Source organism: Vulpes vulpes, chromosome 3, assembly GCF_048418805.1.
Source record: "Vulpes vulpes isolate BD-2025 chromosome 3, VulVul3, whole genome shotgun sequence".
NCBI lineage: Eukaryota > Metazoa > Chordata > Mammalia > Carnivora > Canidae > Vulpes > Vulpes vulpes.
The window spans coordinates 16310411-16324347 of record NC_132782.1 but is presented as its reverse complement, the minus strand read 5'-3'; the positions used below and the strand labels follow the sequence as shown (position 1 = coordinate 16324347).

The 13937-nt window shown below is 43.2% G+C and overlaps 1 protein-coding gene across 1 annotated transcript in view; it reads right to left on the bottom strand.

Annotated features, from left to right (window-relative positions):
- Positions 1 to 3017: 3017 nt before the first annotated feature.
- The window catches only part of GORASP2 (golgi reassembly stacking protein 2), a 39200-nt gene continuing 28280 nt past the window's right edge, over positions 3018 to 13937 (bottom strand). Inside the window, exons 6-10 of the mRNA XM_072751900.1 lie at positions 12996 to 13128; positions 10558 to 10681; positions 6920 to 7006; positions 5739 to 5849; positions 3018 to 4175 (exon numbers count right to left, since the gene is read on the bottom strand). Coding sequence (XP_072608001.1) covers positions 3817 to 4175; positions 5739 to 5849; positions 6920 to 7006; positions 10558 to 10681; positions 12996 to 13128 — 814 coding nt within the window. The 3' untranslated portion in view covers positions 3018 to 3816. The remainder of the gene's footprint in view (positions 4176 to 5738; positions 5850 to 6919; positions 7007 to 10557; positions 10682 to 12995; positions 13129 to 13937) is intronic.

Sequence of the window (13937 nt, the reverse complement as noted above, 5' to 3'; positions counted from 1 at the left end):
TAAAATAATAAGCAATATATAGTCTCTTAACATGGGCATTTTCCTAAGTGGTAAAACATCTTAGTAGACAATGACCCTTATGTTGTCTTATTACCTCCACAAGTTCTGGAACAGTCTGGTTCAATCACCCAGGCGGTGTGGGTAGGTGCTGCTACCGGTAGCAAGGGACAGGACAGGTTCAGTGTGGAGGAGAAATGTCAGTGTTTAGTGGTTCCCATGCCCTGGGAAGCTTCTTAAAACTCCCAGGGCCCAGGAATCCATATTCTAACCGAGGTGATTCCAATTGCAGCCGGGGGTTGAAACACTTACTGGGTGCTCAGATAATTAAAGGGAAGGCTTTCACCTTCAGGCCAAGGCAGAGCCATCCTTGAACATTAGTTGGCGTCTCACAAATAAGGAAAGTCCTTTTCATTTCCTTTCCTTTTTCAATTATCAGGGAGTGAGCTAAACTTTACTCTTCTTGGTAAGTGTGCTTAATAACGGACTAAGGATAAAACAGGAACAAAACCAAAGGGGGAGGCTGAAGTCATCACCCCCAGCCTTCGCTGTCAAAGGCGCCTCTGGATGGGGGAGCCTGGGTGGTGCACTCAGCTCAGGTCAAGATCTCAGGGTCTCCGCTGAGCATGGAGCCTGCTTAAGACTCTTCCTCCGCCTCCCTGGCTCTTTCTCAAATCAATCAATCCTTAAAAAAAAAAAAAAGGGCCCTCTGGTTGACAGCAGCAAGTCTATTTCTTCCATCTGCCCTGAAGCTCTTCCCTTCTTTTCCTTCATTTCTGAGTTGGTGGCCCCGTGGTGGGACCACTGCAGCCCTGGCTTTCTCACATGCACATCCGAGCTTGTACCCCATGGAGCCCCTTCAGTGACTCCTGTTTTTAAGACAAAGCCCCAATTCCCCAGGTGGGCCCTCAGGAGCCCTGTGCACTCCCCTCGCCATTCCTTCAACATGTCCCTAACCTAGAAGGTCTCTGCCCTCTCCTTTGCCTAAGTAGTTCCTTATGTCAAATGCTGCCTCTTAGAAACCTCCCCAACTCCCAGCACCCTCACCACATGGCCTCTTCTGGCTCCGCCAAACCTCGGTGTGAACAGTGGTGCTGCATGTGGGCCTCGCCGAGGGCTCAGTCCCGCTGTGGGTGCAGGAGAGCTGCTCACTGGGCCTCACTGGCTCCTCTTCTTCCTCCTCAGTAGTGGCTGAGCACAAGGCAGGATAAAGACTTCGGTTCTCTGGCTGGAAGTGGCCATGTAACTCCACACTGGCCCGAAGGATGTAAGGCACCGTACTGTGACAGGACACTTCTCTGAACTGTCCCCAAAGGAAAGAGGAAGGTACCTTCTCAAGAAGGTACAAGAATGGCACGGCTGACGCTGCAGCTGCCACCCGGGTCCTTGGCATGACCATGGAAATGGAAAGACCCTGTAGGCCTCTAGATGGGAGCTAAGGTCTCAGACGTTGCAGTGGACCAGCCCCGCCTCTGCCAGACTATTTCCAACCAACTATCTGCACATGGGAGAAATAAACTTTATTTAAGCCACCATTATTTTCTGACTATTTGTGATAATGCAGTTTATTCCAAACCAATGTCCTCCCCCATCACTGCCTTGTGTCTCTCTTGTGTGCACTTCGGAACACAGTGTGACACAGGGGGTTCAAAGGGAATTGATGTCATGTGATCCTCCCCTCGTGGGCTGGCCAGAAAGCCCATCTCCATGGTGAGAGCAGTGTTTCTGGAGTGCCCGGAGGACTGATGCACCCCGACCCCCACCCCCACCCTCCCTCCCTTAGCACGGCCGCAGTTAAGTGGCCTCCTGGCAGGGACACGACCTTTTACATCCATGTTTCTGGCACCAGTACAGGATCTACTACCATCTAACACTTAAACAGGTTTTCAGAAGGAAGCAGAGATTATCTAAAATAAGTGTTTTGTACCTCAAGAAGATTCAATGAGCCACCACAGGCCAAGTCTGTGCCCATCCTTCAAATGAACGCCAAGAACCCCTCTCTCTTCAGAGCTTAGGTTTTATATATGCTTATGGATGTTCTTCTGGAAAGACGGTCCAGGACTGTCCTTCTCAAATGAGAAGTGTGACCTCACAAAAGTAATCACTGCATTGGAAGAATTGCTGGGTTGTTTTTGTTTTTTAAATCACTTTTAGGGGATCCTTGGGTGGCTCAGTGGTTTAGCGCCTGCCTTTGGCCCAATGTGAGATCCCGGAGTCCCGGGATCGAGTTCCGCGTGGGGCTCCCGGCATGGAGCCTGCTTCTCCCTCCTCCTGTGTCTCTGCCTCTCTCTCTCTATCATGAATAAATAAATCTTAAAAAAATAAAAATAAATCACTTTTAAAGCTTAAATGTATTTACGTACTTTCCACTAAGGTATCTCCTGGACGTTTTTTTTAAAAAATATAAGCATCTTTCAGAATGTAATAACAACTGCCCAACCTCCTCCTATCCTGGAAACTAAAAAATTCTAACATTTAAATACTTTTCCTACCTGTTATATGCCTGTGAAGATTTTTCCTGTTATAAGCTCTTTTTCAAAAAACAGGATTATTGCGAGAAATATTCTAGAAATATTTACAATGCTAACAAAAGGAGCTATGCTTAGAGCTGGAGCCTTCTTTTACCACTGAGCTTTAAGTACACACCTGGCTCCAGAAGCGGATACACCCTAAATACTGGCTGGTGCCCTCTATAGGGCACTGGGTCGGTGCCACTTAAGTCTAGTTTCTGGCTGAGGAATTGCAGGTGAATCACGGTGCAGCTCCCTTAAGCATTCATGCTACCACCAGGTCAATAACTGATGAACCTCTTTTTTCTTATTTAAAAAAACAGATATAATATGCATTTAATTTCATTCAATAAATCAATTCCACTTAACTTACCATCTCTTAGAAAACTTAGGAAAAAGCAAACATAAGACATGAAAAATTACATTAAAGATGTGTGACATACTGGAGAGTGACAAGAGCATACATGGTAATTAAGAGTCATCATTTAAATGCACCACAAGAAGAAAAAATAAAATTACTGTAATTTATTGCTGTATCTATGTTTTCCAGTAGAGCTATATATTATAAGTAGCCACAAAGTGCCACCTTCTGGTTTAAAACTGTGCAACATCTCCTTTATTTCTTTTTAAATGCCATTTTTACGGTGGACGTATAAAGCAACAGCAGCAGTTACAAAATGTTATCTGAGTAATTCTGAGAGCTCTAAACAAAGATCTGTGTATAGGCTGAATAAAAAGATGTTCAATTAATAGTGCACATTGTGTAACTTTTAACAAACATCTTTAGTTGGAATTTTCATGTAAACCTTTAGAGGGATGTGACTCACAGAGACCAAAAGTAAAACAGCTTTTCCTTTCACCATTTAGTGAGGTGGTCTGCATTCTCAAAAACGATTTACAAAATACAAGAAATGTTGCGTGTGAGTACTAGGCGTAAAATATTTCATTTTCTTACAGAAGGAGCAGCAGGGCGACAGGGAGCCTAGTGGATGCCCTGTCACCACCTTTCCCAAAGATGTATACCCCCAAGAATGGCAGTGGAAACCTGGCAGCAAGCCACTCTTACAATTCTTTTTGGTTGTTTTAAAATATAAGCACTCTGACACTTCCCTCCCCTGCCTGTGGGCCCCACCCCGACTCGGCGGGCCCCAAGCCCACGTCCTCTTCCTTAGTTTTCCCCTTAGAATTATGTACAGGATGCCTACAGATACGGTACAAACTAGTGTGAAATTAATGATAGTTTGCATTTCCAGACACGCTCCCGCAGTTGGGGAAGCCCACCATGCCGCTTCCGAAGACCGGTTCGAAGTTAGGGTGACTCGGAGGCACTTGCATCCGTAACTGCAGAGACAGGCTTCTCGCTGGTCGGGGTGGATTCGCAGACTCTGTCCTCCACAGCGCCGGGGGCCTTGTGAGTGGGGGGCGTCGCATCCCCAGCAGGTGTGGGTGTGGATGCGGGTGCAGAGGCAGCATCTGCCCTTGCGGTGGTTGTGACAGGGTCGGAGGGCGGGCTGCCAGTGGGCGGGAGGGAGGGCAGCAGCTCCCCTGAGCTTGCTGCAGAAGACACCTCTGGAACCAAAGGGAACGACGGGAGGAACTCGGATGGCATGGGGAGAGGTGCCATGCCAGACAAGTTTCGGGGAGGCAAGGAAGGAAGAGGTGGCAAACCTAGGACAAAAATGGCAGAGATCACACATCCTCCCAGCACTAAAAAAGCAGTAGTCATTGTCACGTGACCGTTTTAATTTGCATTTCATTAGGGAACTGAAGCCGAGGAGGGACAACACAAATCACAACCTCTGCGTATCCTCAGGCAGAAGCCAGGCCAGAGTTAAACACTCACCTCAAGAGCAGCTGGCCAGGAGGACGGGTTCTGGGCTTCTCCACTCCAGAACCTCCCCGTGGCTCAGCCACTCCAGAGAAATGAAATGAGTCTCCCAGTCAGAACAGACGGAAGCACACCCAGCAGGCAAAGCGGCCACCCTCGCATAGGACAGGAGAACCCCGTTCACCCCGGCAGGTGAGGCCGAGGCGGAGCTGCCCTCTGGACAGACAGCAGCAAGGGGGGGGGGGGGGCGGCCCAGCACCCCCGCAAGTACCCAGCCTCGGGTCAAGCCCTACGACTGACCAGCAACCATTATACCTGGTGGGTTTACTGTGACCAATAATACACTTCAAGCATTCGAAGTGCAGAATGAAGAAAAAGTATTAGGAAACCAAGGAAAGGTAGGATGTACAACGCATTCAGAGCAACCACGCGGCCTCAATGCTCTTAAGAGTTTGTGAATTTGGGGGAAAGGGCAGAAGAAGCCAAGAATACAGGGCATAAAAGAAAAAACAAAGGGAGTGCTAAGATAAGTAAACGGTAGAGTTTACAGTCTTCCTTTGTTTTTTAAACCACTGTGCTGAAAAGCGAACAGGCTAATGGGGACAGGGAACACACACATGCAGATGGGGAGCGGCACGGCAGGGGCAGTTATGATCCGGACAGAAACAGGACAACGTATGCTCAGCGACATCACTCGTGGGCCTAGCTACGGAAATTAGGAAATGACAGCCCTGACCTGCGGCCACCTCAAAGTTAAAGGTGATGTGGGTACTCATTAACCAGAAGAGCAGATTTATTGGGCCCTCTGCTGCTTCATTTCCACCAGTGCATTAAATCTGAGTGTAAACACTTGAATATTGGCTAGCTTAACTATTGGTAGCTAAACTCTCTCAATAGTTTTGATGATAAAAACATCTGTTAATAACAGAGAAGATTTATCAAATAACAAACGCAGCCAGCTGAACGAGGACGAGAATCTCCCAGCCCAAGGTCCTTGGCCTGGCTGCTCCAAACCAGCACCACCGGCGGCCGCCCAGAACAGGAGAGTCACGGGGAGTCCATGCACGCTCACGGGGTGAGCTGCACACGCCTTCCGTCCGCAGCAGTTACAGCAATGCCCACACCACTGGGCTTTATGTCTGCAATTGTCTTTATGCTACTTGGGCTGTCAGGGTGCAAGGAGAGGAAAATGGGGAAGAGGCGGCCAAGGAGGAGAATCACAAAAATATTTTCTCTTCTTTTGTTAAGCTTTTTAGATAAAAGAGATTAGTATTTATTTGAAGCAGCTGAAATCTGTTAAACTGATCTAACCTTTCCGGAAAAAAGTGCAATAGAGGATCTGCTTTCCTGGATAAAAGCTTTTTATTAGACAGAGTCCTAGGAAGGCAGGATGGGCAACATACCCGGGTTCACAAGTTCTGGTAAGCTGACGCCTGGCATGACGTGCGGTGTGGGAAGGTTGAGGTTGGGGAGGGCAGGAAGGTTAGGTAGTCCTGTTGGTAAAGGCATCAGACCTAGAGAGAAGGCAGAGAACAGAAGGTAAACTACTTCCTCTGGGGAAAACATTCAATCCTTGTGTTTTGAAAAGAATACTACCCACTTCAAAGTGAGAACACCAGAAGTCCACTTACTGGGTGGCAGTTCTGTGTCTGACATTAACAAGAGCGAAACATCTCACTTAAGTGAAATGTCTTTCTGTACCTACGTGATCTAAGTGATTAGATGGCTCAGTAGGCAAGTGTTAAAACACACAAGGACTTGCAGATCTGAGAGCCAGAATGACCACGGCCTGCGTGCCGTAGAGAAAGGGCTGATGGAGCTCAGCAAGTGCGGCGGTAAATGCAACTAAACAGAATTCTCTTTGATGGCTGAGGTTTACAGTCCCTCTGGCTTTTTAATTTTTTGTTTCCTGAAATAATTTCAGACTTAAGAGTTGCGTGAGTAGTTTAAATAAGGAAATCCCACACATACCTTTCATTCAAATTCCCCACGTCAACATTTTACCATACTTCTCTGCCACTGTGTATCTGTGTACACATTTTATTAATGGTTTAGTATGTCTGTGTAATGACATCTTTAGTCATACGATTAAAGGCTCTCACAGTACAAGTATATTGGATCTCTGAAATAATATTTGATTGTTATCTGATGGATAAAGACACTTGGTCTTCACTGGGAACAGTAAGAAATATAAAAATTTAACTTAATGTCAGAGCTTCTGAACAACCTAATATGGAACGCTCTCTTTCGGGACAGGATGCCTATTCCTCTGAAGAACTACTAGAGAGCCCCAACTAAGGAAGCACTGAAGGATAGAACTTTTACACATTCCTCCTTCCTGCCTCATGCTGCATTGGACGGGTAGCTGGCTGAGCATAAGGAGCCTGAGCTCAAAGCTAACAGCTGGTACCTGACAGCTTGTTGCCACTTGCTCTAATTTATCATAAAGTTACAGCAAAGATAAAATGAGATTAAAAGACAAAAAATCACCACACAGGTATAAGATTTTTTCACTGTTTTTAAAGATGCACAGTACTAGGAATGTTATTATTACCACACACATCTCTGGTCTCCTGCTGCTTACCTGGTAATGTAGTAGCTGGGTTCATTGGTGGCACAGAAGTGAGGGACTGGTTTACTTGTGGTGGCAATAATGGTACTGTTGGTACACCTAAAACAAAAACATGATCTTTAAAAAAATATCTAACGAATTCAGTTGATAAAGAATGGACAGATGTTATTAGGAGAGTCTTCAGTCCCCTCCCCTTCCCAGTATGGCAAGGTCTTCATTCACTGGGACTTCATTCAGTCCTAGTTTCAGGCTGCCTCACTGTCTTAGCTGGTCAACACACTTGGCCTGTGGCCTTTACTGAAGACTGTTACCAGAGTGTAGCCTAAGAGGGTAGAAGGCTCTGCAAACCCACTCCAGCTAAGCTCTCTGGACAAGAATTTTATATATATATATACACACACACACACACATATATATTTATATATATTTATTTTATATATAAATATATTATATATATAAATTATATATATATAATCCCAGACCTATATTTATATATATAATATATATTATATATATATTATATAATATATATATAATCCCAGACCTAAGCAGGGCTAGACTAGAAAACTGTCTCAGAAATTCAGAAATGGGACTCAAAGAGTCTAGTCAATGTCTACTGGACTCCTGCACCAGACGTCACATAAACCTAAGGCTGCTGGGGGCAGTGGGGCACATGCCCTGTGAAACCATGAATGCTGGTCTGTGAGAGGGGAGATGATGCAGATGGCCTGAAAAAGACAAAAGAGTATGTGGGCCTCCAGAAATGGAGAATGACCTGGTTTCCTGAATTTCCGTTTCCTCTTGCTCTTTAGGTTCTGTGACACTCCTCTGAAGTCTTTTTACTAACATCAGCTTGAGAAGGTTACGTTCTTCAAATGCAAGTAACTCTTAGGATGCTACATGATGAAGGTTATCTACTAATGTTTACCCCCTACTCACTCATATGAGAGGTTCTGCTGTCCAAACAACAGGAGTAATGCACATGGATTCCAGATTCTGTCTTACAGAAATCTGCTAAAATATGGTAGCAGGAATGAACTGTGCCTCAAAGTATGAAGCAACACTTTTCAGACAGTTAATTCTTTATTTTTCTCGTGTATTTACTTTTCTGTAGCAATGGGAGGCATGTAAAAGTAGAGGAGGGTTCTTTGCTTTTATCAGATTCGCAGAAAAGTTGGGTGACCGATATGTTCATTCAAAGTTTTGGAGGGCACCTATTGAATGTCAGACATTGTTCTAGGCACTGAGGCACTCCATAGCATAAAGAAATTACAAATTCCTACTGGGAGGAATGATGTTAAAAAGAGAGACTGATGTTAAAAAAGTAAAATACACAGCATGTGTAAAATGGTGTGAGTTATCTGCAGAAAAATCAAGCACAGGAGGGGACAGGAAACACGAGGGACTGCACTGAAAAGGTCGTACTGATTAACATCACTTCAAAATGATCTCTTCATTTTCTAAAATATTAAAATTCCCAAATTTGCAAATCCAAAGTTTTCTTATTTTCTTAAAAACACTTTTAATGTTTCTACAGTTACTTACTGGGCTACTTTGCAGCAATTTAATTAAAAAACAAAGACGGGTAAATAAAAAATAAAAGTGGGTTCTCACGTATCACGTTGCTAGAATATTCACTTTTTAAATTGATTTACTCAAAGTGAAGATGTTGATTTCAGTGTCTTCTGAGCAACTGATTTACATTTCTGTCTTTTAACATTCAAGAAGCCATTTCTCTACAGTAGAACAAGGCCAGGGATCTCAGTGCATGTGCTTACAAGACAATACAAGTGTAAGTATGATGTAATGAGGGGAGATTTAAAATGTCAAAAAGAAACTGAGATTTGAAGAGAGATGTCAGCTATTTCAAAATCAGAAGAGCTCTGATACGGCACTGGAATACTTACTCCAAAAGAGAAAAGAATTATTCAGACACAGAACAGTTTGCACCTGTACTAAGTCTATTCAGGAATAAACTAGAAGACCATCTGATGGAATCCAAGAAAAAAATCACAACAGACAAAAGGATTCCAACGCCACTCAAATGAAATAAACTTTCGATTCCCTCCCAATTGATCTATGACTTGATATTGATGACATTCATATTTCATTTCCTCTAGGAAATATTCTAAACCAGGATTGTGGTGATGACTGCACAACTCCATAAATTTACTAAAAAATCACTGAGTTGTATGTGTACAGTGAGTCAATTTTATGGTATGCAAATTATATTTAAAAAAAGCTGGGGGAAAAAACAGCAAAGAGTAGGAGGTACAGAAGCATGTCACCATAGTGGAAACTGGTGAGGCTGGGTGGTGGGGGTTCATAATACCATGGTGTCTACTTTTGGCTATGTCTGAAATTTTGAATTCTAAAAAAATTGAAATTTTAAATTATATCTAGAACTTATCTTTGGGAACAAAAATAAAGACTGTGAAAAGGGCTGGGATTTGAACAAGGGGACCAAGTACAGAGATCATACCTACATCTTGGTGAATGCATCTATTAAGTCCATTCCAAGACAAAGTAGAATATATTCTACTAGAACACAAATATTAAAAGGAGCTCAAGAATAAGTATTAATGAAATAAAACTAAACTATGTCAGTATTTCACTTGGTCAACATTTATTGAGTAAAAATATACTCTTGGTATTATGAAGAAACAAAATCAGAAAACAGGTGTTTTTAAAAAAGGCAATGGAAAAATAAACTCGACAGAAATATCAAAATCTAGATCACGTGACCAAGCAATCCAATGCCTAGGAATATAACCAAGAAAAATGAAGACACAGGTTCTCGCAAAAACTCGTACACAAATGTTCATAGTAGCATTATTCATAACAGCCAAAAAGTAAAAACAACCTAAATGTCCCACAACTGATAAATGGATAAATAAAATGTGGAGTCCATATGATAGAACATAATATTTAGCCATAAAAAGGAAGTATTAATATATGCTACCACACAAATGAACTTTGAAAACATTATTCTAAGTGAAAGAAGTTTGTCACAGAAACCATGCATATCACATGAAATGTCTAGATTAGGCAAATCCACAGAAAAACAAAGTAAACTAGGAATTGTCTAGGCCTGAAGGGTTGGGGAAAACCATGAGTGACTGATAGGGCATAGGGTTTCTTTTAGGGTAATGAGGTATTCTAAAATTGACGTGATGGTTGCACAACTCTGCAAATACACTGAAAAATGGGTGATATAGTACGTGAATTATATATTGATGAAGCTGTTGGAAAAAACCTAAGCCAAGAAAGGACTGTACTGGGTAGAACAAGAAATAAGGACAGGGAGGAAGACATACATGTGTCCACCGAGCAAGACTGAACCTCCAGGGAGAGAATGGTGTCCTGCTCACTTTTGTATCTCCAGTGTTTACTACACAGAGAATACTGCAAACATCTGTTGAGTAAATAGAGCAATTAAACAGAATTTAAAGGTACAGTCCTGACTCTACCACTTTTCCAATCTAAGAGAAGCCCAGACTCTAAAATATACTGAGAAGAGGTTTAAATGCAGAGCATATTTACAATTTTCAAAGTACACTGGCATTAATTTTTAAAATTCTAGCTTGAGACAGAAAAGAGTATCATGTAAAACAAAGTAGGCTGAAAAGAGAATATATTTTTCTTCACACCTGTACTGAGAACATTACTGACAGCTGGTGGAGCTGAACTAATAGAAAGTCCAGACAGACCCTGTTCAATTTCTGTAGTTCCTGGTGGTGACAAAGATGGGGGATTGACTGAGGACAGCTGGACCTGCCAAAAACGAAAGAAAGAAAAAATTACTCAAGTTCACTTGAAAGAAAATACAGATACTATCTCAGGTCCTACAGATACCTTTTTTTTTTTTTTTTTTAAGATTTTATTTATTTATTTATTCATGAGAGAGAGAGAGAGAGAGAGAAGCAGAGACACAGGAGGAGGGAGAAGCAGGCTCCATGCCGGGAGCCCGACGCGGGGCTCGATCCCAGGACTCCAGGATCACGACCCGGGCGGAAGGCAGCGCCAAACCGCTGCGCCACCGGGGCTGCCCAACAGATACCTTTTTTAAAGAAAGTTTATTTATTTATTTATTTATTTATTTATTTATTTATTTAACCATTCATTCATTCATTCACTCATTTTTAAAGATTTATTCATGAGAGACACAGAGAGAAAGGCAGAGACCTAGGCAGAGGGAGAAGCAGGCTCCCTGCGGGGAGCCTGATGTGGGACTCGATCCTGGATCCTGGGATCACGCCCTGAGCCAAAGGCAGATGCTCAACCACTGAGCCACCCAGGTGTCCCAGAAAGTTTTTATTTAAATTCCAGTTAGTTAACATACAGCGTAACAGGAGCTTCAGGTGTACATATAGTGGGTCACTGCCTCCGTACATCACCGGGTGCCTCCTTTCACCCCAACCCCCTGGTTAGGATCTGTTTGTTCTCCAGAGTTAAGAGTCTGTTTCTTGGACTGCCTCTTTTCTTTTCCCATTTGCTCATCTGTTTTATTTCTTAACAGACACCTTTTTTGATCATACTAGCTGTCAACAGTTTTCACCTGGCACTTCTGCCATCAGAGGCTCCTTCCTATTTTTGCTACATGTCCAGGACCATGCGCTATAAAATTTCCCCATCCTGTCACTTCCAGTGTCCTGACATGTGGCATCTCTAGTTAGTTCCACACTAGGAGGAGATTCTCCTCTTTCTTCCTTCGTAGCCATAATCATTTTTTCCTCTACCTTTAAAACCCCACCACTTTCCTCTTGTCTGAGTTCTCAGCCAGTTTTTAACTTTCATTGTTCGTGGAAGAAATCGCTCAAAGCCTTAATACCATGGTAGCGTCCTTACAAGTGTCTCAAGATGTGTAACTGCATGAGGCTATCTCATCTTTTCTCATCAATGAATGAGCGGGGCAGCCAGACCTCTACCTTCCGGGCTGGGGGAGGGCTGAGTCTACATGGATTCTGTGGATGGGCAGTTTCACCTCAGGATCCTCCAATTTCTGTCAGGTCCAGTGCCCTCGGCACATCCCAACACAACCTGAATCCCCGCCCTTTTCACTAGCTGCCATTTCACCCCCTGGTCTTCTCAGACTGCCCACAGGCTTATCCGGGACAGGAACCACGGACAAGGAGCAGCAGACATGGCAGCAGGAATCTGAACATGTAACCACATGGGCTCTGGCTGTCAGCCAATGGCAGGGCTGAGGAGTGAGGAAAGGTTCCACTTTCTTGGTACCTCCTCTTCCCTTTCTTTAGAATTGGGGATGGCCAAACTGTGTCCCATAAAATGATAGTGGTGGCAGCCCTTTCTTTACAACAGTAGCGTTTCCTTTCTCAATGTCTGTTTATTTATTTATTCATGCAAAGAGTTAACTGTCCTGTGAGGCTTGCACAGAAAACATTTTAAAAGCCTATAAGCCTGCACAAATATCTTATTCCTTAAAGTTTCATTTTAATCCTGTAATAGTCCTCACACAGCATCCAGCTCTGCCTTCCCAGTTAAATTTGTTGAAACAGCAAGCATCAGCTCTCATCATCTCACCTTCTCACCCACTATTTGCCCTCTGACTTTGCCCTTTGTCCCCTGTGGCTTGACACAATTGCCCTAGCCCAGGACATGTATTTTTCACTCCTCTCATCTGACTTCTCTCAGTACCTCACATAGCTGATGTGCCTTTTTTTTTTGAAGTTTTGTCCTCTCTTTGGACTTCTCCAGAACGTCTTTTGCTGGATCCCTTTTCTGTTCATCCATTTGAATATCAGGAATGTTCAAAATTTCAACCTCAGTCCTCTGACCCGCCCAAACCCAATTCCTTGACGATTTTTATCACTGTTCATTCATTAGGTTAAATTACCCTCCCTTTGCTGATGATTCCCAAATCTGTATCTCTGGCCTTGTCCTTGGTTCCCGAAATCCAGATCCATAAGGCTACCCAGCTGGATATCCCTACAGGAACTTCAAATTCAACATGGTCAACACTTAACTCATCGCCTGCCCTACCTTCATCAGCGCTACCACCATACATATTGACACGATTCATTTCACTGGAAATTTTATTATATCATTGGTAGTAAAGTTGTCTTACCTCTGTAAACCCATCTTTAAGAGGAGCAATAGGTGTACCAGTCATCTGTCCAGGAAGAGAAATTTTCTTCCCTTCTTCAAATGGGCGTGTTGGTATTCGATGCAAGTAACCATACCCAATGCCACATCCTAGGCTACAAAAAAAATTTTTTTTTCTTAAAGCTATTGTTATCAATCACAGCTAACATTTCTCTGAGGTTTTGAAATACAAAACCAATTTCCATTCTTTTAAATAGTGTCATCCTATCAGAGGTCTCTTCTGACCACACTTCATAAAACAGTACCCTTCCCTCCACCACAGACACGACCCTTACTCTCCTTTATTTTCCTTCAAGTATTTATCATCATCTAACAACACTGCACATTTATTTTTGTCTCCCCCAACAAAATGTTAAGGTCCTTGAGGGCAGAGACCTCGTTTTGTTTACTGCCGTAACAGTTCCTGGCATATGGCAGACATCTAATAATTATTTGCTGAATGAATGACATGCAGCCTTTCCACTGAAAAGCTCCAAGCACTTCTGTACAATGATGTCATTTATAAAGCCCCTAGTGGAATTTCAGAACCTGACACAAATCAATCCAAACTAATCCAGATTTATTCTACTTCATCCTCCCACTGCCACCAGAGGCATCTTTCTAATAAGACATAATCACATTGCTTCTGTTCAGTCTGCTGGCCTCCCAATATTCGTTTTTCCCTTTGGAGAATTACTTCTTCACACCGTGTGCAGTGTTGGTGGGACTGTCAGTCAGGGGGCCTTGTCCAAACCAAGAAATGGCTCATAACTAAAACCAGGCCAATTCACCCCTCTTGTCCATGGCTGCAAATCTCGTGAGTGACAGAAAAAACAAAAAAGGCTTTATCCATCCCTTTAGAATACTAATGAAAACTGCCAATTTCCTTCCTTTTTAACTCCCTAGCGGTGTTAAGTCCTGTCCT